The sequence below is a fragment of the Lynx rufus genome, unplaced genomic scaffold (genome assembly GCF_022079265.1).
Source record: "Lynx rufus isolate CCGP_SWC_20201006 ecotype Redwood Valley unplaced genomic scaffold, mLynRuf1.p SCAF_31, whole genome shotgun sequence".
In the NCBI taxonomy this organism is placed as follows: Eukaryota; Metazoa; Chordata; class Mammalia; order Carnivora; family Felidae; genus Lynx; species Lynx rufus.
The window spans coordinates 3,856,814-3,881,769 of NW_025814847.1; the positions used below are offsets into that span (position 1 = coordinate 3,856,814).

Below are 24,956 nucleotides of genomic sequence, written 5' to 3' on the forward strand. Positions count from 1 at the left end.
TTAACTGTGCCACCCAGGCACCCCCGTTCTGCACGGTTGTATTGGGATGTTGGAGGCTTCTTGCTGAAGCGGCTTTTCAAGATGCCGGCAACTCAGGAGAAAGCTCCGGAGATGCTCTTGTGAAGGACGCCGTCCGGTTCGTTGGCCCCGTGAGCTGAGCTGGCGCCTTTGCTGGGGTGCTGGCTGCGTGAAAACCAGTGAGCCCCCCACCCCCACCCCGGGGCACTTCGCTGCTCCTGCTGGCCCTTCTAAGTCAGACACATGCTCTTCCTCAAGGGGGACGTGGCGGTGAGCCTGGAGAGCAGCCTCCGGGCCCTCAGTCCCCGACCCTCTGCAGGGACAGGCACCTCGACGTGTGTCCGGGGAGTGAACACGCTGGGCGGTTCCCTTGTGCTTGAACCAGCGTTCGGTAAAGGCCTTTGCTCCGGTCTCCGCCCGGCCCTGGCCGCTGAGAGGTGCTCTCTGAAGTCACAAGTCAGGAGTGGGGTTCCGGTGCCTGGCCTCAGGCAGAGCCACCCGCTCCTGGGAGGACTTGGCACCCGGTGCAGCCTGGTCTGAGAAGATCGCGTCGCCCTGGCGGGGTCCCGGCTGGGGCTCCAGCCGGTCGTGGCCGCTCTGGTCTCAGTGGGCTTGGGTCGAGCTGGAGGGGCTGGCTGTGTGCAGGAGGCCGAGTGAGCTGCCTGCTAATGGGGCGCCACCCCCCCCTCCCCGAGCTGCTCCCTGGGGGCTGGACAAGGCTGGGATTGTTCCCTGGCTCCCTTTTGTTTCACTCGCCGCCCAGGCCTGGCCCGCCTGCCACTCTCCCTCGCGGCAGCCTGGCTGGCGGAGCCTGGGACTCTGCCGGAGCGGCCCTGGGCCCGCGGACCCACAGGCTTGGGAGCGCCCCCTCCCCCCGAGCTCTGGGTAAGGACGCTCCCCTGAGGCTGTGACACCCGTTCTGGGGACCGGAGCTAAGGCGACTGCTCCCGCCCCTCCTCTGTCTCCACGCCTCCGGCACAAACTACTCCAGAGACCCTAGGCCCTCCCGCAAAGGGGGAAAGGGACTCTGAGGGGACCTAGGCCCCGGCGTGTTCCGTGTTCGCTGCCACCCGTCCCCCCGGGGGAGGTGGGGAGGTGGGCGGCGTGCAGGATAGGCCACACCACCCCCATCCCACTCCTGGGGGCGCGGGGGTGCCCTCGGGGGCCTCACCTAAAAGCTCGGCCAGGGCACGGGGATCGGAGACCAGGCACCCGGCTCGGGGGCAGAGGGCCTGGCAGCAGTGGAGGCTGGGGGGGCGGGGACCCAGCAGCGCCGGGGTCCGGCGTGCGCGCGCGGCGCAGACACAGCCTGGCCCGGCCGGCGGCAGGAAGACGGGCGGGGCTGGGCCGTATTGTTGCAGGGAAGTTGGGGCCTGGGGAGGGAGGGTCTTACTCTCTCTCCCCCGGGGCGGCTCCACCCGCCCGGCTGGCCCAGCCCCTCCACCGGTGCCAAGGAATGTGCCTGGGAGAGGCCGGCGGGGCGGCAGAGCCGCGGCCACCCGGAGGCGGCGCGCAGGTCTGGAGCCGAGGGGTACGGGGCTCAGGAGGGTCGGGGACCCCGGGGTACGAGCGTAGTGTTTAGAGGAGAGCCAGGCATCCCGGTTCCTCGCCCCTCCCGCGGCCATCTGGCCTCTCCAGGAATTCTCCGCCAGCGTCATAAGTTTCCTCTGTTCAGCCAGGCTCTGCGGGCCGAGGGGCTTTCTGATGGTGGCACGGGGGTGCCGGGGCCCTCCCTGCGCTGACCTCCACGAGTCAGGGTTCTCCGGGGACAAAAAAACTGGGGGCTGGGGGCCTAGATCCAGGGTCTCGGGCCACTCACCGAGGCAGCCTTCCAAATGGGGGAGGATCCTGCGCTCGCTCTGTCCTGGGCTGAGGCTGAGCAGCCCCTCTGGGGAACCGAGTGCCCCCGGCTGGGATGGAGAGTCGGGGAAGCGGGGCCGCCCCCCCGCCCCGGCCTGCGGGAAGCAGCTCAGTGGCCAGCTCCCACCCGCACGCACGTAGGTGCCCACAGCCCACCCCGGGGCCCGGTGACCAGGCCCGGCCTGGATCTGGGTGAGAGGGGCCCGCGGATGCGGAGACCTGATCCCCCCTCACCCCGCACTTTGTCTCCAGGTCAGCGTGGAGGTGCCGGGTCACCATGCTCAGTCTCAAGCTGCCCCAACTCCTTCGCATCCACCAGGTCCCTCGGGTGAGGGGCTTGACCCATCGACTCCCCCTCCCCAGTGCCGACTGGGGCAGAGGCTCTTCTCTTTGAGTCGCTGGGGAAGCCCTTCCTGCTGGCCAGCTCGTCCCTGCCGTCCCCCTGCTGAGGACCTGGCTGGCAACCCCTCCCGGAGCCCTGGACGCTCCTCCCTCCAGAATCCCCTCCTTCCTCAGGGCGCCCAGTCTGTGCCGCCCCCCTCCCGCCCCCTCCTATCTGGTCCCCTCCACCGGCTCTACTGTTTCTCATCTGCTTTCTGGGTATCTGCCCGTGGTAAGATGGGGGACGGTCGGTTTGGCTTTGAGGCCCTTGCGACCTCCAGCCCACTCTCTTGAACGCTGCTTCCGAGAGCTCTCGGCGAGAGAAAGGGTCGGACACAATGACGCCCCTCTGTCCCACCCGCCACCGCACAGGTGTTCTGGGAAGACGGCATCATGTCAGGGTACCGCCGCCCCAGCAGCTCCGCCCGGGACTGTGTCCTCAGCTCCTTCCAGATGACCAACGAGACGGTCAACATCTGGACTCATTTCCTGCCCACCTGGTGAGGGGTGGCCCGAGGGGGTGCGGGGCGGGCGGGCCGGCGGGCCGGGCGGCGGCCTGAGCACCTGCCCCGCAGGTACTTCCTGTGGCGCCTGCTGGCGCTGGCGGGGGGCCCGGGCTTCCGCGCGGAGCCCTACCACCGGCCGCTGCTCGTCTTCCTGCTGCCCGCCTGCCTCTACCCCTTCGCGTCGTGCTGCGCGCACACCTTCAGCTCCATGTCGCCGCGCGCGCGCCACATCTGCTACTTCCTGGACTACGGCGCGCTCAGCCTCTACAGCCTGGGTGAGCCCCGCGGGGCCGGGGTCGCTCCGGAAGCGGGGGCGGGGGCGGCGGCGGCGCTCCCGGGGCGCGGCGGGGGCCCCCCCCCTTCGGGCCTCAGCTGCCGCCCCTCCTCCTCGCCCTCCCCCCCAGGCTGCGCCTTCCCCTACGCCGCCTACTCCATGCCGGCCTCCTGGCTGCACGGCCGCCTGCACCAGCTCTTTGTGCCCGCCGCCGCGCTCAATTCCTTCCTGTGCACCGGCCTCTCCTGCTACTCCCGGTGGGTTCCCGGCCGGTGCGGAAGGGGAAGGCGGAGGGACGGGACGGGGCACCCCGAACACACCGGGGGCGAGCGACGGGGTACCCGCGCCTCGGGGTGGCCGACATGAGAAACAGGGCCTGTGCTTGCTGAGGATGCCACGGGGGGGGGGGCGGGGCGCACCCCTCGCCAGCGCCGCGCCTGCGCCGCCCCCTCGAATTCTCGCTACCCCGCCAGAGGAGGCAGGCGTCCGTCCCCCCCCTCACAGGTGTGGCCGCTTCCAGAGGGGTCACGTGCCCTAACAGCACTGACATTCCATCCTGGCCAAAGGCCCCCTGTCCCTCTGTGACCGCCACCCCCGTCCCCGCCCGGAGAAAGGATGGCGACCGCCTCTCCCTCCCGCCCCCCAGGTTCCCCGAGCTGGAAAGCCCGCGGCTCAGTAAGATCCTCCGCACGGCCGCCTTCGCCTACCCCTTCCTGTTCGACAACCTGCCTCTGTTCTACCGGGTAAGGGGGCCCGGGGCTCGGACCTCCCCGGAGCCCCTCCCCAAGGCCGTCCCCACCAGCTCCTCTCTCCCTTCGCCAGCTTGGCCTGTGCTGGGACCGGGGCCACAGCTGCGGGCGGGAGGCGCTGAGCTCCAGCCACACCTACCACCTGTTCTGCGCGCTGCTCACCGGCTTCCTTTTCGCCTCGCACCTGCCCGAGCGGCTGGCCCCCGGGCGCTTCGACTACATCGGTGAGAGGGGCAGCCGCCCCGGGAGGGGCGCGGGGACGGAGGGAGCGAACCGAGGGGCGAGGGGCGGAGGAGTGCTCCTGGAAGGGGCCCTGGTCCCGGCGCTCCCCTCCCCCTCAGGTGACCCCGGTAGCAAGGACACGAGGGGCCTCGTGCAGACCAGCTCGTTCACTGCTTCGTGAAGGTTTTCATATTCCCACTTTGGGGGAGCAGCAGGCCCGGAGGACGAGGTGACGGGTCCCAGGGTGAGTCCGGGCCGCCCTGGGAACGGGCCGTGTGCCCTGACCTGCCCCACCCTCCCCGCAGGCCACAGCCACCAGCTGTTCCACATCTGCGCGGTGCTGGGCACCCACTTCCAGCTGGAGGCGGTGCTGGCCGACATGGGGTCTCGCCGCGCCTGGCTGGCCGCGCAGGAGCCCCCCTTGGGCCTGGTGGGCACGCTGGCCACGCTGGGCCTGGCGGTGGCCGGGAACCTGCTCATCATTGCCGCCTTCACGACCTCCCTATTTCGGGCCCCCAGCACGTGCCCCCTGCTGCACGGTGGCCCGCCGGAGGGGGGAATGAAGGCCAAACAGCAGTGAGCCCGCCCTGGGGAAAGGCAGAGGCCAGGCCCCGCTCCCCCCCCATGCCGGGGAGGAGCCCGGAAGGGGCACATCGGAGCCTGGGGCCGAGAGTGACTGAGGGGAGGGGGCACAGGAGAGGAGGGCAGGGGGCAGGGGGTGCTGGCCATGAGCAGGAGGGGTCAGTGACGGTGCTCTCAGGGGGCTGGGGCAAGTGCTGAGGGTCCGAGAGGGGCAGTGCAAGCGTCCGGGGCTGGAGCGCCCCGGCTGGAGGCTGGGAGGGGGAGGCGCTGGGCCCCGACACCTGGTCCCTTCCTGCCTACGAGTCTCTGCTGAGCCCAGGGGGGTCACTAACACGACTAACCTAGGCCTGCCTCGCGTGCTTGTTGCGCCGGAGGCCCGCTGGCGCCCTCGCCCCCCAAACGGGCTGTTTGCCCACAGGGATGTGGTCTGTCGGTCCTGGTCACAGCCGTGTGCTCAAGGTGTCCAGGACCTTGGGTCTAAATTTGGGCGTCGTGGCTGGTGCAGGGGCTTGTGGGGGGAGGGGTGCTGGGCTCGAGGGGGAATCCTAATAAGACTTTTAGGAAGCTGCTTTCGACGCTTCCAGATGAGGCGAGTACAGTACAAATAAATAAGTCAACAGCGGACTTTGGGAAGCACTTTCTGGGACCAAAGAGCTCACACCGCCCCTCCACTCCCGTCCCCGCCCGCACCTTCCCATCCCGCCCCTCCCTCCCCTCCCACGCCACGGAAGCCACGGACGTCCACGGGTGGACAGAGACTCACAGCCCCACCAATTCCTCTTCTGGAGTTTATTTCGGAGCAGCGGGGATGCCGGGGGCCCCACACATGCCGGGCAGGGAGGTCAGGGTGCCGGGAGGGGAGGGGTCCTGGGTGGGGAGCGGCAGACGGCGGCGGGGGGGGGGGGGCGCCTGCTCTAGACCGTGCCGTAGAAGCGCCTGTAAGCGTCCTGGAAGCCGATGTGGTCAGCCAGCTCGTCACAGTCGGGGTTGAGCTCACATATTTCCCTCTTGGGCTCCAGGGGGTCCGGGTAGGGGGCTGGGGCGCTGACGGCCCAAGAGAGTGGCATCAGCCTCCAAGAAACATGCCCACCCCCTCCGCCCACGGCCCTGGCAGACCCGGGTCCTGGCCTTCGCCCCCCACCCCAGCCCGGATCCACGGCCACGGCCACGGCCCAGCACTCACCCCAGCCCAGGGGCCAGGTAGCGCCGGAGCCTCCTCACCACCTCACTGCCCTCCTGCTTGGACACGAAGGCTGTGGAACAGAAAGGCAGAGGTCAGATGGCTCTGGGTCTGGGGGCACGGCGGGCAGCCCCGCAGGCACGGCCCCCCACCAGGCCCTGCCGCATACCTGCGCCTCGGCCTGACTCTGCACGGCTGGGCTTTGCATCTGCAAAGGAGAGGGCCCAGTTCACCCCTGCTCACCCCCCCCCCCCCCGCCCCCGGCCTCCCCTCCTCTCCCTGCACTGGGACTGAGCCTGCAGGAGGTGGTTAGACCTGGAGGGCGGCGGGAGGGGAGGCGGGGGCAGAGGTGGGGGCACTCACCTGCCGGGCCAGCTGGGCAGAGGCAGAGCACGGCCAGGGCCAACAGGGCGAGGATCGTCAGGGGCCTCATGGCGTGGCTGTCAGTGGCCACCCGGGCTGCTGCTGGACTTCGGCTGGTCTGCCTCTCCCGCCAGCACCATTTTATACCCTGGGCTGCGCCCCGGAGGCGAGGGTGGGTCAGGGGGAATCTGCCAGGGCTATTTGGGGGTCATCCGCCCCGGCTCTGTAGGCCAAACCCCAAAGGATGTTGTGGTTGGAGCTGAGCTGCCTGGCCAGGCCCCTGGAAGTGATGGAGGAGGGTGTGGGCCGCCAGCCTCTGGACAGGCCCGGCCCCTCCCCACGGGGGTCACCTCAAGTCCCCCAGCCTCAGTTTGAGCACCAGCTGGGTGGAGTAGGAGGGGCAGGAGGGGAGAAAGGGGGGCTCGAGGTCTAAAATAGACTCAAGTGGAGCTGGACTGTCGCTCTAAGACTGTGATTTCCACTGACGGCCTGTGGGCAGGAGCCAAACCCCAGGGAGGGAGGGGCCCAAGGCAGCGATGCCCTCGTTCACCCGGAGGCACCCTGCCCCGGCCAGACACCAGGGGGAGGCCTGGTGTGGGAGCCGCTCGGCTCTGCTCAGGCCTCGTGTGTCGGGACCGGAACCCAAAGCCGAGAGAGGTGGGCCGGGAGGGAGAGCAGGACAGCTCTCCTGTCTGGGGCGGTGGGGACCCTCTCCCCTGCGCCTCTGGCACGTGGGGAGGCAGAGCCAGTGAGGAGCAGGGAGAGGGCCCCTCTGCCTGGCCGTACGGCCTCCCCCGTGTTAGCAACTGTGGGGACCTGTCTCCCAGGAGGCAGACATCCAGCCTGAAAAGGCCCGTCCCAGCACACCTGGGAGCCAAGTCCCGCTCGGCCCAGCCTGGAGAGGAGGGAGGGTGTTCTCACGCCCGGCCCACCGCAGGTGGGGACCTGACCAGGCGCTCCCCGCCCGCCTCACCGCCCCGTGTTTGGATGCCGCGGCTCCACTGAGCTTAATTCGGGGCAGCAGGTGGCCAGCAAGGGCCACCCTGATGTCCGAGTGTTCCCAGTGCTCCCAGATAGACCGCACCTGGCCTCTCCGGGGCCCTGCCTGTACCCGTCCCCTCACCGCTGGCCAGAGGAAGCGGGCAGAGCACCAGCTACTCGGAGGGCCCACCCGCTGGCGTGCATGCTCACCGTGTGCACACCCCGGGGGAGGTGGGGGAGGCACAGAGCCTTTCTCACAATGGACCCAGACAGCAAAGAGGGGTGGAACCCAGGGGTCCAGCCTTCTGTGACAAGGCCTTCGCTGCCCTCCTGCACCTGATGGTCGGGTACGGCCTCCCCCCCACCCCCACCCCAGCCAGGGCTCTGAGAGCCAAGAGGGGTCTTGGCCTGGGAGAGGCCCCGCGGAGGAAGCATCCTCACAGATTACAGTGTAGGAAGTGCAGGAAGTTTATTTACGGATGTGGGGAGAACATGGCACGGGTCCTCAGGCTGGCCAGCAAGGGGGCAATCAGTGGAGAACGAACACAGACTCCCCGAGTGGGGGGGGGGGGGGGCTCAGGAGCAGGCGGGGACCCGACTCCTGGGATCGGAGCTGCCCAACAGTCCTAGTTACAAGAAAACAGGGAAGAATCTGAAGTGTGTGTGTGTGTGTGTGTTGGGGGGGACCCCAGGGGAGCCCCCAAAGCAGGATAGACAGGCCTCATCCTCCAGCTAATTCCATCCCCACTCAGGGACTGGGCACCATGCCAGTGCTTCTCGGAGGCCAGGCCCTCGACCTCGACGGCCCTCTGCTCCTGGTCCGGCCGTCGCCTCCTCACTCCGGCTCCCCCAGCACAGCCACCAGCTCCTTCTGTTCTCTGTGCAGGGCCTGGCAGCAGTAGGAGGGAACAGACGGATGAGAAAATCCAAACCCTCTGCCTCCGCTGTGTTGGACTCCGGGCCTATGTCCCCCAGGACAACACAGAGGGGGTCTTGGCTCATGTCACAGACCCAGCAGGGGCCCCCCTATTCAGCAGGTGTTCACGGCAGGCTGGGCGCCATGGCCACCGACGCTGGGCCTCCCCAGAGCAGCGCCCATATTGAATAAGGGTCCCCAAAGTGTCCCTGTGATCCTTTGACCCCCATCAGCGATTTCTAGTGGAGGAACTTTCTTGACCTGACTGTGCTAGTGGCTGGGCCCAGGCTGAGCTCGGGCAGGGACCAGCTTCACACACGCCTCGGGCCCGCAGCGGCACCGGGTGAGGTGGGTTATGAGCAGGGCCCAGAGAGAAGAGTGACTGGCGGCCTCGTGGTGACAGAGGGGGATGGTGGGGCAGCACCTTGCCTGAGGACTCAGCAGGGTGGCCCCAAAGTGCCCCTACACGGCGCCAGGCTGTGGGCCCTGGTCACGAGCACGCTGGGGCCTGCTTCCCCGGGGGCCCCGGAGCCAGGGAGGGGGTGATGACAGGAGGGAAAAGGCCAGCTTCTGGCCCTCGTCCTGCTGCGGGCCCTCCAGGGCTCAGGGTCCCGGCAGCCAGGGATCTGGGGACCCGCTGCCCTCCGCCGCAGGAAGGCCCGCCCCAGGAGGGGAGCCATCGGGTGGGAGAGAGGACACAAGCTGGACACCCGGACAGCGGAAGGAGCCCAACAGTGTGGCCACCGCTCAAGCCCTGCTGGCAACCCTTGACCGGAGCCACCTCTCGAGCCGGTAAGAAAACCCATGTTGTCTCTATGGCCGTGCCCGCTCCCTGGGTCCTCAGCCCGGTCACCCGCTCACCCGCTTAGCCCCAGGGGACGTGGGCCACTCCCAAAGATTCCCTTCACCCTCGGAGGACACAGTTGTTGCACAGAGCACACGTATTACGTGTCCCGAAGGCTCGAGACATCATCCTGATGGACACGTTTTAAAGCTACTGGGGAGCAGTTGCGTGGGGAACCCCATGTCACCCCGACTAACACGAGGTCGTGGCCCCCTGGGCCGGGAGTCTGTGCCCGAGGGTAGGGCCGGGCACTCACCTGCCAGGCCTGCTGCCGGGCCTGGCCCCGCCGCTGGAGCTCCTGCACCTGCTGGCGCCCGGCCACCACGGCCTCCGCCAGCCGCCTGTTCTCCGCCTCCTGTTTGCGCACGTGCCGCTGCAAGGCGTCCCGCTGCTGCCGGAAGTAGGGCACCAGGGCGCTGCGCAGGTCCGCCTCCGGGTTCCCGCTCGGGCGCCTGCGAGGCCACAGGGGGCACGGGGATGGGGCGAGTGGTGACCCTTTCCCGGCACGCCACGCCCCCCCCCCCCCCCCCCCGACACCCGGCCCCACGGCCGCCTCCGTCCCCAGAACCACGTGCGCCCACCCCTCAGACACGGGGCTGGAGGGTGGCGTGGGCTGGGGCAGGATGACAGGAAAGGCCCCAGCAAGGGTTGGGTAACAGAGGAAGTTGAGGAAGACAGGCCTGGAGGCAAGAGTGGGGGGCGGGGCCTCTGAAGACCCCAAGTGAGGGGGGGGCGGGTCTGATGAGCAGCCGGGTGAAAGACACCGCAAGTTCCTCAAAAATGTCTTTTTCAGTTCTATAACGTCATTCTCTTAAGTATTCCGGTCACAAAGCATAAAAAAATTGGAAAGCGCAAGAAAGGGGTTTCGTCGCTCTGGCCTAACGTGCTGTTCAGGTGGGGAGGGTTGGGGGGAGGCAGGAGCTAAGGGCGCCTCCACCTTGCGCGGGACACCCCGGGAGTGCGGCCCCAGGGGGCAGGTCTCTTGGGTCCAGTTCGCTGCTGATCTCGGGGCGTGTGGTGGGTGCTCCCTAAACATTTAAGTGGACGAGCGAATAAAACCCGGATGCCCGGGGCCAGCCGGCCCGAAGATCGCCAATCTGCCCTTCCGCCTCCCGCCGGCTACGTGCCCCGCGGGCCAGAGGGGTCCTGAAACGAGTCCCCCCAGGAAGGCTTTCGTCAGCCCGCCCGCGCCTGCATTGGGGCTCCCCTTCCCGGAGGGCACCACACGGGTGGCTGCGCCCCGAGTCTCAGGCGTGTGAGCTCTTGGCGGAAGCCCCGTCGGGATGCTGGGGGGGCGGCCTCTTCCCGCGTGAGCCTCGCGGACCACCTTCTCACCAGGCCGGCTCCTCCTGGTCCTTGCGGTCTTCCACGATCTTGTCCAAGGCATTCAAGACGGCTTCCAGGTTCCCCTCTGCTTTGATTTCGGAGATCTCCTCCTGAAGAGAGAGCAGCAAAGGGCTGTAAGGACACCACACAAGCCCACAGTGAAAGTGCAGGACTCAGTAACATTCCGGCGAATTCCTGTTCTGTGCCTTTGTACCCACACGCCCTCTTCTCTCCAGGGGACTTTAGTAACGAAGAACAGAAAGTGTAAGATGGAAAACATCTGAAAAGAGCCTCCCATCACCCCGGGTGCCGCAGCCCCAGGCCCAGCGCACCCCGTGCCGGTGGCACAGATGCGTCTGGGTGCTTCCGGGCCCCCCTGGCGCGTGCCGGCAGGGAGACAGAGCCCTCAAGAGGGATCCCGGTCACTGAAAGACCTGAATGCAGAGGCCTCTCTTGGGCTCCCTGTCGTATGCAGTTCCGTTGAATTCAACGGTTTAAGTGCCCTGTCCGTGCCAGGCCCTGCACCAGGTGCTGGAGGTACGAAGACGAGACGACCCAGCAGACAGTCATGATGCAGGAGGACAAGAGCAGGGGTGTCGAGGTGCCCGTCCTTGGGAAGGAAGGGACGGTGGCCACCGTGGCCTGACCACTGGGGACCGGCAGGGGCTGAGCGTACGGCCCCTGCCTGCAGGACCCGAACCAGCACTGCCTGCCGGGCTCCCTGCCACTCACCCGGACAGACGTCTGCAACTGGGTGATAAACTTGTCGTAGATTCGTTGCGTCATCTCAGGCTGCAGCTGGTAGAGGCGCTTGTAACAGTCGGTGAATCTCTGGTAGCTGGTGGGAAGGAGAGCCAGCCCTCAGCAGCCGCCGGGGCGCCCCGCCCCGCCTCCCACGGCAGGGCTCCGGGCCGGGTCAGCCTCACGGCGCTGGTTAAAGGCGGTGGGTGCAAAGCGTCTCGCCTGCACCTCCGGTCACTGCAGACGGCTCAGCCCCACCTGACCACTCACCGCCTCTCCGCAGAGCCGCAGGGGCGCCCAGGGGTTACCCTCAAGGGTGGGTCACGATGGTCCAGCCACTCAAACCACCGGGGTGGAGGGCTTGTTAAGCCTCAGCGCCAGCCGCCTCCCCGGTTTCCAACCAGCTCCCGGGTGACATTGCTGCCGGTGTGGGTAGGGGTCCCGGAGAAACCCTGGTCACTCCAGGCCCCTTGCTGGGCTGGATTAGGACAGGACATGTGGCCTCTGGGAGAGTTTTCCTGCCTCCTCAAAGGAGCCACAGAGGAAGGAACTGATGCCCTTTCTGGAGGATGTGACCGTATCCAGGTGATGCGTCCGGCTCCCGGCCACCACAGGGGTCTCTGGCCTGAGGGCACAGTTTATACCCTAAGGAGGCAGAACGGAAGGAGGGAAAGAACTGGGGTCCCCAGTTGGGGACATCGTCAAGCTGCCGAAGACGCCAAGCTAGAGTCCGCGCCTCTCGGGGCTGCTCGCTAGTGAAGTGATGGATGCCTCTTGTCGTTCAAGCCATTTCTAATCAAGTCTCCGGCAGCGGCGGCCGAGAGCATCTCGCTGCTACCGCCCTTAGAGCTGGAGAGATCGGGGTACCCGGGACAGTTCTGATGGCTGGCCGTCTTGCGCAAAGACATGCCAGTAAGTTAAAGAAGCCTCTTGCCTTTTGTCTCCCCACTCCTTGCTTGCTTGTCTCTCTCTACCTTCCCCCCAGGCCCTTCCCCTTCTGCCTGTGTCCGTGCTGGCCACCCGCGGGCCACTGGGCCCTGCGCGGGAGGGCGGCCACGCGGCCCTCCTGGGGCTTCTGACAGAGATGGCAGCAATCGCAGACACTCATGAGAACGTGCTCATGACCCCGTGGAGGGCACTTAGAAGGAAAAGGGCCACGGGCTTCCGAGTGTCACGGGGATCGCCATTAAGCTGGGGCGGGTGGGGGTGGGGGTTCAGCGACAGCCTGTCTGACGAAGCAGTGTTCAAATGACCTGCTGGAAGCGTCCAAGCCAGTGAGCGCTCAACCACACAAAAGCCCACGTCTGTGCTCGGCTGTGGGTCCGGATGTTCCTCAGCTGTGTGGCCAGGCTGGGATCGGGTCCCTGGAAGCCCGTGCGCAGCCCGCCCCCGCCACCCCCCCCTGCCACCGGGACTCACTGCTGGCCCTCGGCCGCCCCACCCCCCCGTTCCTGCCCCTGAACAGGGGCTGTGAAACAGGTGACAAGGGAGAGCACACAGAGGCTTGCGAGGGACAGCCGTTACATCTTCAGGAGACACAGCCAGCACGGAACACTAAATTATATAACCTGGCAGTAAGTTACGTTAAAAACAAGGTACTAACTATTCAAAACACACGGCTTCCTAATCCTTCCAGCACATTTTCCTTGCGCGAGGCTGTTGGCGGCGTCCCCGTGGAAGCACTCTGTGACGGTGCCCAACCACCCATCTTTCCGCAGCTCTAGTGAGTATTTACACCTCGGAAGCTGGCAAACACAGTCAGCCGGGGCTTTGTTTTCGGAGGGCCGGCTGCAAGCCTCTGCCGCCCGGCCCCTCTGCAGGAGGGACAGTCTCTCCCTGCTGGAGGGTACACACCGGACACTGGTGCACCTGGGGGCAAGGAACGGACGACCGGCACCCTTCGCCCTCGGCGGAGCCCTGGGCATCCTGTGGTGCTGCCGGCCCCCCTCGCCACGCAGTCTGTGGCTCACGAGGGATGTGGAGGGACGCAGGACGCCTGGCCAAGCCGGGCTGGAACTGAACCGGGTAATTGTGGCTTGAAACGGGCGCGGCCTGGACACCGGAGATCCTGCTCCTCCTGCCAGCAGCCCGCTGGACGGCAGAGGGTCTGAGCTGAGCCAGACCCCCTCTCCTGGGGGAGCCTCCAGTGCCGCCGGGGAGGCTTTCCCGAGGCCCCGCTGGGCTCAGAGCTCAGTGAGAGCAAAGCACGTTCGCACACATCCCTGGACACGGAGCGCAGGCGGCCACACTGGAGGCCAGTGTCAGGGCACAGGAGGACAGGGATCCTTGCTTTGTATTTTCCCAGCTTGACTGTAGAAGTTGAAGGCTGCGGCACGACGGGGCCTGGCTCACGTGTGCAGTGAAACGATGGCCGCCGGAAGTGCAGTTAACATCCATCATCGCCTGGTAGAGACACAAAGTTTTCCCCTCGTGCTGAGGACGCTCCGACCCCCTCCCCACAGAGCAGCGTGAGCCGTGGGCACCACGTGGTACACCTCGGGGTACTCCCTCGTCCTCCAGCCGGACCCTCGGGCCTGTGTCCCCCTTCATCCAACCCCTCCCCACCGCCAGGAGTTCTTTTCTTGAGAGCAGGTGCGGGCCTGGGAATGGTGTGAACGCCCTTGTGAATTTCTGGGAAAAGTGCTCTCAGGGAGAAGCAGGAAAAGTGATGCATTTCCAAGCGGCCCCCTACCGCAAAGTCAAATTTTGTCTTGTCAGGTAAACTAATATCCCTGTGGGCGGGGACGCCATCTGCAACATCACTGGGATCTCCAGGCTGTCCAGAGCTGTGACCACCCTGCAGACCAGGGGCTGGGGCTGAGGGGAGGCCTGCCCCACCACTCCCAGCCATCTCTCCACCCTGGACCCCAGGCTACTGGGCCCGGGCTACTTGGGCGGAGGAGTACTCCCTCGTGAGCTTCCCCGGTGGCCTCTCTGCCAAGCCCCCCTTTGCCCTCTGCTGGAGTGGTCTCCTGGCCTTGGCCTTCCAAGGGGACACAAGGGGCCACCCAGCTATGGGCTGGGCACTGCACACTGGTTCTGAGGACTCCCGGCCTGTCCTTTTGTCTGGGTCCAAATCCTACCTCTACCACTCATCTGATGAGTGATCTCTGACAAGTTCTTCACCTTTATAAGCCTCAGTTTCTGCCTCTCTCAAATGGGAATAATAACTATATGTACCGCGCCTGGCACATTGAAAAGCTCCATGCGGGGCGCCTGGGTGGCGCAGTCGGTTAAGCGTCCGACTTCAGCCAGGTCACGATCTCGCGGTCCGTGAGTTCGAGCCCCGCGTCAGGCTCTGGGCTGATGGCTCAGAGCCTGGAGCCTGTTTCTGATTCTGTGTCTCCCTCTCTCTCTGCCCCTCCCCTGTTCATGCTCTGTCTCTCTCTGTCCCAAAAATAAATAAACGTTGAAAAAAAAAAATTAAAAAAAAAAAAAAAGAAAAGCTCCATGTTAGCCACAGTTATTATTTTTTTAATTTTTAGAAAAGTTTATTTTTGAGAGAAAGAGAGAGCGTGCGCACGAGCAGGGGAGGGGCAGAGAGAGAGGGAGACACAGAATCCAAAACAGGCTCCAGGTTCTGAGCTGTCAGCACAGAGCCCGACACGGGGCTCGAACTCACAGACTGCGAGATCATGACCTGAGCCGAAGTCGGATGCTCAATCGACTGAGCCACCCAGGCACCTCTAGCCACAGTTGTTACTATTAATTTCAAAAGAACGGCCCCCACTTCCCCCTCAGAAGTGTCCAGCAGTAAGTTGGCTTCCCGAGTCAAGACGTCTCCTCCCCTACAGAAGGCAGGCGCTTGGCAAATGCATCCTGGTGGCAACCCTGTGGCAGAACAACACACTGGCCCCACTACAGAGAAAAGGCTAAACTGTGCCCTCCCAAAGGGTTACTTTTGTTATCAATGGAAGTTTCTTCTTCAAAACAAAGATGACTATATTAACTGGTTTTAATCTATTTTTTCTCTTATACTTAAAAAAATTTTTTTAAGCTTTTTTTTTCCATTTATTTATTTTTGATAGAGAGAGACAGAGCACAAGTGGGGGAGGGGCAGAGAGAGAAGGAGACACAGAATCCGAAGCAGGATCCAGGCTCTGAGCTGTCGGCACAGAGCCCAACGCGGGGCTCAAACCCACAAACCGTGAGATCATGACCTGAGCCGAAGTCGGACACTTAGCTGACTGAGCCGCCCAGGTGCCCCTAAGTTAATTTTTAAGTAATCTCTATGCCCAACGTGGGTCTTGACCTTACAACCCGAGACCAACAGTTGCTCGTTCCACGGACTGAGCCGGCTGGGCACCCCTCTCTCTTAAATTCTTACTCTGCAACATCTGAGGCACCTTCACTGGTTTTGAAATGCTTCACGGAAAAAGCATTGCACTTACTGCACTAAAAACTCACTGCAAATTGAGTTATCACATAAGTTTAACTTTTAAAAACAATTGACTGCAAAATATTTAAGCCCAGCGTCCAGCCCTCCGTGGTGTGTTAACCTGCCCGCCAGCGCCTGTTCGCCGAGTGGCCAGCAGAGGGCGCCCGGTCCCAGCCCCCCCCCCCCGCCCCCCCTCCGGAGCCGCCGCCGGGCCGGCGAAGCGCCAGCCCCCTCGCCCAGGTGCTTCTCTGCGTGCTTCTGCACCGCCCTGTCCTTGGTCCCCGGGCTGGGGCTGCCACCCGAGAAAAGCTTCCTGGTGACAGCACCGGTCCATGATTGGTGATAACTGCGGCAGAAAGTTATCCTGTAAAAATTAATATTAAGGCTGCCGCTGGCTCAGTCGGGGGGGGGGGGGGCATGCTTCACCTCGACCCTTCATCTCCGGGTGAGTTCGAAGCCCACCTTGGGTGTAAAGATGACTGTAAAAAAATCTTAAAAAAAAAAAAAATCCTAATTTTAATTAGGTCTTTAGGTTTTTAGGCCCCTTGGGCTAACCTAACTTTTTATTACTTGGATTCTTTGGCAACTGCTAGAAGCTTAATAGTGAGAATCTGAAATTGGGATACTTTTTCTGAAAAAGACTTTTTTTTCCAATATGATTTTTACTTGTTTATTTTAGACAGAGCATGCACAGGGGGAGAGGGGTGGGAAGGGGGGGGCGAGACAGACAGAGAGAGAGAGAGAGAGAGAGAGAGAGAGCGAGCGCATGAATCTTAAGCAGAATCCACACTCAGTGGGGAGCCCAACCTGGTTCCATCCCATGACCCTGAGATCATGACCTGAGCTGAAATCAAGAGCCAGATGCTCAACCCACTAAGTCACCCAGGTGTCCCTGAAAAAGACTTCTGATTTGATAAATATTTGCATGCAGATAAAAATGTCCATCAAGGTAACTCTACAGTAGTCCCCCTTATCCACAGGGGTACATGTTCCAAGGCCCCCAGTGGATTCCTGAGGCTGCAGAGGGTACTGAACCCTACATACACTATGTTCTCCTCCTATGCATACATACATACCTGGGATAAAGTTTAACTTATAAATTAGGCACCATAAGAGATGAACACCAGCACAAAAATAATTGTTCTATATAACATCCCTATAACAGCATACTGTAATAAAAGTTACATTAATGTAGTCTTTCTCTCTCTGAATACCTTACTATTACTATTATTATTATTATTTTGGTGGGGCAGAGAGGGATTTATTGGGGTCTCCTGGATGGAGCTGGGATGGCTGGGGTCTGGAACTACTCATCGGACGCCACCCAAGGACTGCATGGACCGTGATAAAGCCAGGAGCAGCATCTGGGGCATGGGGGAGGGTGTTCCCATCGGTGAGGGCGACCTGAGCGGTAAGGCGTGGGTGGAGAGATTATGACCTACTACTGTGGCCAGGACTTTGGTCACCAGATGGAGGTGGGGGGAGTCCTATGACACACCAGGCTCACCCATCACTTGTCAAGGACCTCAGCCACCCAGAGCCTCAGGGAGCAGGTGCACGCCTCCCCGAGGAGAGAGGACGCTGTCAATGGTGGTGTCGGGGTCACTAGGAGGTCTCTCTCTCAATACATGACTGTACTACATTCACTTTCCTCCTGTTGATGAGGTCCGGTGATGAAATGCCCACGTGACAGGTGAAGGAGGTGAAGGATGGAGGCATGTGACAAGCTGCTCTCTACTCCTGACAGTGAGCAGATGTCAGAGGGAGGAGCCTCTGCTTCGGGACCGTGGCTGACAGTGAGTAACTGACACTGCGGAACGCAACTCTGGATAAGGGGACTACTGTATTCGTTCATTCATTCGACAAACACCAAGCACTGAGCACGTGCCAGGCCCAGCCATGGTACAGACCCAAACGTGCCCCAGCGTGGTCCCCGCCCTCAGAGGGGACACTGTTTAAAAGACAGATCAATCCCAAGAAAATGAGGCTGGGGTAGCCGGCGGGTGGGGGGAAGGGGTGGCTTGCAGGGAGCTCAGGGAAGATTCCCTGGAGGAAGCAGCATTTGAAGCCTAAGAGGGAGGCAGGAGTGGAAGACCCAGGCAGCACAGCTGAAGAGGATGTGCGACTAAGTAGCACCGGGCGACATTTGCTGGGCGTGGGCCGAGCACTCACACGCAGCCTCTCTAACCGCCTCGATAACGCTCTGGGGCAGGTTCTGCTCTCACCATCCCCAGTTTTCAGATGAGGGAGCTGGCCCAAGCTTGCATGGCTGGGACCTGCTGGGGCCACCCGGCTCGGGATCAGGTGCCTCGGGCCCACGGCCGGTGGGGAAGGCAGGGAAGGGCAGACACAGGAGCCAGAAAAGGGTTTAAGCGGGATGCAGTCTGCGCTGTAGGCAGCTCCCGCAGGCTGCTGCGGGGCACGGCGGGGTGATGACAAGACACAGGGGGGACAGAGGGCTGTGGGAAGAGCATGGGCTGAAGCCGCAGTCGGGAGTCACACGTGCTTCAGGGACAAGTCACTGCCAGCAGCACGGCACGTGCACAAAGAGGGGGAGATAGTCGGGAGGCGTTTATTTTGTGGGAACGCTTGATCTGTTAAATCACACTCTTTCCCTCCAGGAGCCGGTTCCTAAGAACAACACTGGGGCCGGCTCCCGCCCAGGGGCAGGCGGTCAGTTCTGCAGAAGTCAGGTTCCACAGACCCGACAGGCATAGCACACCACTGGGCCAGCCCGGGGACAGCCAGCACTCAACCACTTTGGGCCCCCACTTTGGGCCCCCGCCCGTGGCATGGCACCTGCAGCAGACCCCGCTTTCTGCCAAATGGGGCCAACCGGTCTTCGCCCGGGCCCCCCACTGCCTCTAGCCAGTGGCCCCTCTCAGTGCACGGAGGGGGAACGGCCTCCTCTGCCTGCTTTAGCTAAACAGGAGAAGGGTGGTTTCTCAGCAGGTCCAGGAACCTGTGAGGACAGAAGAGAACCCTTCCTTTTTGACAACAAGGCACAGGTCACAAATGGTAAGCTCCAATAGGGCCGTGTTTCTGTGTTCTGATGCCCAAGACAGGACAGGTGGGGTCTTTGCCGTGGCCGACCCAAGGAAAGGAAGACAGTGGCAGGGGGCCGTCTGATCCGATGGCCCAGCGAGGCCCATAACCTTCCAGGCATTCTGAGGTGCATCATGTAACTTGCCTCTTTGTCAAGCTAATACGTACACGAAAAATACGCTGAGTTGTAGGGAAAATCAATCTAGGGTTTAAAATATCCTTTTGGATACCCGACATGTGAATAAACTAGCTTGCACTATGTAGAGACTCCTGTCCCGGGAGAAGTACTTGGTCTTTGAGAACGGGGACTTTTAACTTAACGGCTTGGGAGAGGGTCAAGTATTTGCATACGTGACCTTTGCCTAGCCCTTTCTGTGTGGAAAGCAGCTGCAAGTTTCTATTTAAGCACACAGAGGGACGGGGGTCCTGGCTAGGAGAGGCGGCGGGGGAGAGCAGGTCGAGGCAGAGGAGCTCCTGTGCACGTGTGCCCGCAGGAGTGCACCTGCTGCCCTGACTGTGCTGGAGACACAGGGAGGGGCCGAGGGGTGCACGGCCTTGTGTGCTGAGCTAAGGAGCTTGTGTTTGATTCTGGAAGCAGCCCTGAGCCAAATAACCTTTTTTTTGGTTTGTTTAATGTTTGTTTGTTTTTTTTCAGAGAGAGCGTGAGCTGGGGAGGGGAGGAAAAAGAGGGAGACACCGAATCCGATGCAGGCTCCAGGCTCTGAGCTGTCGGCACAGAGCCCGATGCGGGACTTGAACTCACTGGCTGCGAGACCATGACCTGAGCCGAAGTCCTACACTTAAGTCCACTCAGGCGCCCCACCAATTAACCCTTTGAAGCAGAAGGACCTCCAGTCTGAGCGGTAAGGGAGGGACAGGACTGAGGCTGGGGGGCCAGGGTGGAGGCTGCCACAGCAGTCTACGCAGGTGGCCCTGAACCTAAGCACTGGTACACAGGTGGAAAGGAGGAGACTGGGGAGGGCGGTGCGAGCCCATGGGGCTGTGGCTGACGGGGACAAGGGACGGGTGAGGACCCTCAAACCTCTGGCCCAGACAATGGGCACACGGTAGTATCTTCGACCCAGTTAGGGAGCAGCCATCCTGTCTCCACCATGCTGAGCTTGATGGCTGTGTGGACACCAAGGGGCCATCTCCAGTGTAGACTGCGGAGACAGAGGTCTGGAGCTTGGCAGAGAGATGCAGCTTGGGAATCCTCGTGCATTCCAAAAGCACCTACTGAGCGTCTCCTATGGGCCAGGCACCGTGATAAGCAATGAGTGGAGAGTGGCCAGTGCAATAGACCAGAACCTGTGCTCAGGACCTTACATTTAGTGTGGGGAAGACAGACCCCGGAGCTGTGTCCTGGGGTAAGTGCTGCGAAGGAATAACATCAGGTGTTGTGACCAAGAATAACCGGGGAGAAAGAAGGCTTTAGAGAAGGCCTGGGAAGAAATGGAGGAAACCATCCCCGGGGAGCCTACGTCAAATGCAAATGCCCTGACCTCACAGGAAAGGAGGAGGTCTGATTATGGGTGAGGGGGTGACAAGAGGCAGGCAAGGACCAGAGCGTGCGGGGTCTTGGGAGCGAACGTAAGGAGCAGTGGACACTGAAGCATCTGGACATCAGACGGGACGCAGAGGTGACAGGAGGAAAGTCCAATGCTCACATCTAAGGTCAAGGAGAAGAGGAGCCCAGGAAGGCAGAGGGGCAGAGCCTGGTGTGGAAACCAAGGGACAAATGTCAAGGACAGGGGAGTGGTTAACGGGGTCAACTACTACAAGGAGAGCAAGGAGGATCAGGATGAGAAGATAGCCACAGGACTTATCGACGAAGAACTACACATGACCTTGAAAGGAACAGTTTCCAGGGAGACAAACCTGGAGGTGGGACTAGAGCCTGGAAGGGGGATCTGCAGCTGCAGCCTTGGGTGTAAAGGGAGGGACGCTGCTGGTGGGGGGCGGGGGGACGCGCGACCAGGTCTCTCTCAGCCAGATCCACAGTCAGAGCAACTCCTTCTGCTGACCTCAACTGTCTCTACAAACCGGGTGCCAGGGGTCATTCTCACTGCGAGGGGCTGGGGCGGGGGGCGCAGGGGAAGGGCCTGAGGGACGTCATGGAGATTTACAACAGCTGCCCTGAGAAGGCACCAGAACTGGCCGGGGCCCAGCCTGGGCTCCTTGGAGGCTGGCAGTGAGGAGCTTGTTTGGGATTCTCTCTCTCTCTGTCTGCCCCTCCCCAACCTCTCACGCCCTCTCGATCAAAATAAAGAAAAACTTAAGAAAAAATTTTTTAATTAAAAAAAATGGAGTGGCTTCAAAACAAAACGTTCAGATTAGCTAATATTGTAATTGTTATTTTTAAGTGACTATAAAATGTAACATGTCAACTACTCAACTGCAATTTTTTTAATGCTTATTTTAAAAAAATTTTTTAATGTTTATTTTTATTTTTGAGAGAGAGAGAGAGACAGAAAGAGAGACAGAGCGTGAGTGGGGCAGGTGCAGAGAGAGAGGGAGACACAGAATCCCAAGCAGGCTCCAGGCTCCGAGCTGTCAGCCCAGAGGCCCCCTGGTTGCTTCACCTCCTGAACCACCAGATCATGACCTGAGCCAAAGTTGGCCTCTTAACCAACTCAACCACCCAGGTGCCCCTAAATGTTTATTTATTTATTTTGAGAGAGAGTGGGGAAGGGGGAGAGAGAGAGGAGAGAGAATCCCAAGCAGGCTCCACACTGTCAGTGCAGAGCCTGATGCGGGGCTTGCTCCCAAAAACCAGGAGATCATGACCTGAGCTGAGATCAAGAGTTGAACACTCAACCGACTGAGCCACCCAGGTGCCCCTATTTATTTGTTTTAAGATCTTATTCTTGGGGCGCCTGGGTGGCGCAGTCGGTTAAGCGTCCGACTGCAGCCAGGTCACGATCTCGCGGTCCGTGAGTTCGAGCCCCGCGTCGGGCTCTGGGCTGACGGCTCGGAGCCTGGAACCTGTTTCCGATTCTGTGTCTCCCTCTCTCTCTGCCCCTCCCCCGTTCATGCTCTGTCTCTCTCTGTCCCAAAAATAAATAAAAAACGTTGAAAAAAAAATATTTAAGATCTTATTCTTTTAAGCAAGTTCTAAACCTAACATTGGGCTTGAACCTACAACCCCGAGATCAAGAGTCACACACTCTACTGACTGAGCCAGCCAGGTGCCCCTAGTCAACTGCAATTTTAATACAATTAGATAAAAAGTATATTCAATGTGGGATATGGATGCTTCCTCCCATAACCTGATTTTATTTATTTATTTATTTAAATTTTCTTTTTTTTTTTTAATGTTTATTTTTATTTTTGGGACAGAGAGAGACAGAGCATGAACGGGGGAGGGGCAGAGAGAGGGAGACACAGAATCCGAAGCAGGCTTCAGGCTCTGAGCTGTCAGCACAGAGCCTGACGCGGGGCTCGAACTCAGACCGCGAGATCATGACCTGAGCCGAAGTCGGACGCTCAACCCACTGAGCCACCCAGGCGCCCCCCATAACCTGATTTTAAAATTTACCATTATAATGTGATAATTTTCCCATGATTCAGTATTATTCAAAATGGAATTTTAAAGCAGCAGAGTACTTTATTAGTTATTACACTTGAGCGACCACCATTCTTCAAATGTTGGATGTTTTAGGTGGTTTTCAATCATTTTCCACTGAACACTGTCCTATCCTTTGCAGATAAGCTTTTTTTGAACTCATTATTTTGAAATAGAGATTTGTAAGAAGTTGCAAAGAAATGGACCTTCCACGATGTGACATCTTGCACAACTATAGCACAATATCAAACCACAACCCCACGCTGGCTCATTCAGACCTCAACAGTTAGGGTACCTTTGTTTGTGCGGACATCTTTGTAACTTTATCACACGTGTAACCGTGTAGACCTACTTACTACCTCAGCCAAGATACTGGACGCTCCTTAAAGACTTGATGTGAGTTGGAGTCTCAAAAAAATCACCCTCGAGGGGCGCCTGGGTGTCACTTAAGCGTCCGGCTCTTGATTCTGGCTCGGGTCGGGATCTCATGGTTTGTGAGTTCGAGCCCCGCGTCAGGCTCTGCTGGTGTGTGGAGCCTGCTTGAGATTCTCTGTCCCTCTCTCTCTCCGCCCTTCCCGTGACCTCTCTCTCAAAATAAATTAACTTAAAAAAAAGTAAACAAATGCATAAATAAGGAAAACGAGTCTGAGAAAAATAAAAAAAAAAAAGCTGGAGGAAGTGAGCGGGCTGTTCACAAGAGAAGCCAAAGGCCTGACGAGGGTGCGAGGAGACGTCCGCAGCTGTGAGGGAGCAGGGGTGTGCAAACCACGACAGCGAGATGCCCCTTTGACACCTTCCGAATGGCGGACGCTCGGTGCCGGTGAGGACGCAGGCAACGGGACAGCTTTTCTGGAAGGCAGCCTGACCGAACACGGGCAGGTGTGAACCTCGGAATCCAGGGACCCCTCTCCGTTACCTGCCCGCCAGAGCTGCTAGCTAGCGCCAGCACAAGGGCATTGGCCGTGGCATGACCCGTGGAGGAGGGACCTGGAGGCAAGCGGGTGTCTGCGACGGGCCTGGGTAAGTGCGTGATGCACATCGCGGAACGAAAGGCGGCAAGAGAAGCCCCGAACCATACGCCCTCCCAGAACAGGGCTAGGTCTTAAAAAAAGAAAGAAAGAAAGAAAGATGTTGGGTGAAAAAAGACAGATGTAGCTCAACACCACCCACGGGAACTTCGAACGTGCACGGACAAAACAACGTACTTTACAAGGATACAAACAGACTCAAAAGTCGCTTCCGTGCACTCACGCGAACCCAGGCCCCCCACCCCCATCCCACTGCTCTCTTCCTTTAGCCTGATTTATTTTTCTTTCTGGCACCAGAATGCCTGCCTACCCCATGAGGGCAGGGACCTTTCTGTCTCGACCGCCTATCTCCAGCTCCTAGAACAGAGCCTGGGACACTGTCGATGGTCAGTATGCATTTGTACACGAATAAATGGAGGAAGCGGGGCCTATGGAGAGGGGAGGGGAAGACAAGAATGAGCTGGGGGGTTAGGGGGTATCTAAGCAAACAAACAAGGGAGGAACCCTGCCTGGACATTTCCTGGTGGCGTGCCATGACGGGCCCATAAAAATAATTACAAATTAGGGGCGCCTGGGTGGCTCAGTCGGTTAAACATCTGACTTTGACTCAGGTCATGATCTTGCTGCTGGTGGCTTCAAGCCCCGTGACCGGCTCTGTGCTGACAGCGCAGAGCCTGGAGCCTCTGCCTCGGATTGTGTCTCCCTCTCTCTCTGCCCCTCCCCCACTCATGCTCTCTCTCAAGAATAAACATTAAAATTTTTTTGAATGACAAATCACTTTATCAAATTCATTACTCCATAAACTACATCTGGCATGAACAGGCCCTCACTTGCCCTCCTAGAAGCCCTCTGCCAGCTCCTAGAAGGCCCTGGCCACCTCAGGGCCTTTGCACAAGCTGTCTCCTTTGCCAAGGAGCTTTCCCCCTAGCTCTTCAAGAGCTGGTTCCTTCTCATTCTTCCAGTTTCTGCTCAGCGTCACCTGGTCAGAGCGGGCTCCCTTTCCCCACGCCGCCCTCTGTCACATCACCTGTTCAGCACCTCCTCAAGCCCAGTGATTAGTTTGTTTCCCGCAAGGGGTGCAGGCCCCGAGCCAGGCCCTCGTCTGCTCTGCCGCCTCCCCAGCTCCTGCCACCGTGCCCGGCACACGGCGGGCGCCCGAGCGTTCGCTGAGTGAACCGGTGAGCGGAGGGGCGATCTCAAGGGCAGGGCCAAGGCGCGGCGCCAGGGGACGAGGCGAGGACGGGGTCTTGCAGGGACCCGAGCGCGGGCAACCCCCCGAACACCCGCCAGGAGGCCCGCCAGCCTCAGCCCTGTCCGCCCGGGACACCGAGCGAGGTGGGCGGGGGGGGGCACCACCCGGGGAGGAAGGCAGCGCCCCTCCCGCAGTGACAGCTCCGCACTCCCGCGCCCCCCTTATTTCCGCATCCGGCCGCCCCCACCCGCCACCGGCACCTCCGGCCCGGACCACCGCGCGGTCCCGCCCCAAGGCGGCTGCGCGATCACGCGACTGCCAACGGGGGACGCCAGGCCACGTGAACAGGCCGCCGCCGCGCCCTCGGGGTCTCGCGGGGTCGAGACGCGGCCGGCCCGCACGAGCCCTCCCCGGTCGGCCTGTCATCCGTCTGGCTCCCTCCGCCTTACCTCCCGGCGGCGACCAGCTTCTGGAGGAAGGTATCCACCAGAGTGTCGAGGAGCTTCACCCTGGGCACGGTGGTGCCGGGGGGCACGGATTCCCGGGACGGCCCCTCAAGCCCCTTTCCCTCACTGCCGCCGCCTGCGTAGCTGCTGCGCGCTTCGGCCATGTTGAAGTCGCCGCGCGAAATCAAACTGGCTCGGCCGGCCCGCCCCCCGGGGCCGGCTATTGGCCGGCCCCGGCCCCGGGCGCTCCCGATTGGAAGCGGCGGGCGTCCGTCACCGAGCCGCGCTGGGGCGCGCACACGCGGGAGCCCGAGGGCGGTGCGGAGCTGGGAAGGGGCGCGCCTCGCGCCCGGATCCTG

At 61.3% G+C, this 24,956-nt stretch overlaps 3 protein-coding genes and 1 long non-coding RNA gene across 7 annotated transcripts; 2 read left to right on the forward strand and 2 right to left on the reverse strand.

Moving 5' to 3' along the window:
- Positions 1-1,289: 1,289 nt before the first annotated feature.
- PAQR6 (progestin and adipoQ receptor family member 6) lies at positions 1,290-4,722 on the forward strand. Of its 2 annotated transcripts, none has more exons than XM_047093033.1 (8): positions 1,290-1,549; positions 2,131-2,206; positions 2,632-2,759; positions 2,835-3,040; positions 3,170-3,296; positions 3,686-3,782; positions 3,862-4,012; positions 4,316-4,722. In XM_047093033.1, the coding sequence occupies exons 2-8, from the start codon at positions 2,156-2,158 to the stop codon at positions 4,588-4,590; spliced, it is 1,035 nt and encodes a 344-aa protein (XP_046948989.1). In that variant the 5' UTR covers positions 1,290-1,549; positions 2,131-2,155; the 3' UTR covers positions 4,591-4,722. The 2 variants fall into 2 exon arrangements, with proteins under 2 accessions (XP_046948989.1, XP_046948988.1); XM_047093032.1 differs by having other exon boundaries at positions 1,291-1,534.
- A 644-nt stretch (positions 4,723-5,366) lies between these two features.
- BGLAP (bone gamma-carboxyglutamate protein) lies at positions 5,367-6,220 on the reverse strand. The gene is made up of 4 exons (XM_047092841.1): positions 6,136-6,220; positions 5,942-5,980; positions 5,776-5,845; positions 5,367-5,636 (listed from the first exon to the last, which is right to left on the reverse strand). Exons 1-4 carry the CDS (start codon positions 6,203-6,205, stop codon positions 5,507-5,509), a joined length of 309 nt encoding a protein of 102 aa, XP_046948797.1. The 5' UTR covers positions 6,206-6,220; the 3' UTR covers positions 5,367-5,506.
- Positions 6,221-7,560: 1,340 nt separating this feature from the next.
- On the reverse strand, positions 7,561-24,777 carry PMF1 (polyamine modulated factor 1). The gene is made up of 5 exons (XM_047092840.1): positions 24,601-24,777; positions 10,935-11,040; positions 10,212-10,312; positions 9,133-9,328; positions 7,561-8,005 (listed from the first exon to the last, which is right to left on the reverse strand). The coding sequence occupies exons 1-5, from the start codon at positions 24,759-24,761 to the stop codon at positions 7,952-7,954; spliced, it is 618 nt and encodes a 205-aa protein (XP_046948796.1). The 5' UTR covers positions 24,762-24,777; the 3' UTR covers positions 7,561-7,951.
- On the forward strand, positions 7,998-14,210 carry LOC124521759 (uncharacterized). 3 transcript variants are annotated; one of them, XR_006964598.1, is made up of 5 exons: positions 7,998-8,824; positions 9,670-11,855; positions 12,580-12,666; positions 13,249-13,535; positions 13,662-14,210. It is a non-coding gene; the product is annotated as an uncharacterized LOC124521759 (long non-coding RNA). The 3 variants fall into 3 exon arrangements; XR_006964596.1 differs by lacking the exon at positions 7,998-8,824 and having other exon boundaries at positions 9,263-10,131; positions 10,215-11,855; XR_006964597.1 differs by lacking the exon at positions 7,998-8,824 and having other exon boundaries at positions 9,263-9,770; positions 9,954-11,855.
- Positions 24,778-24,956: the final 179 nt, after the last annotated feature.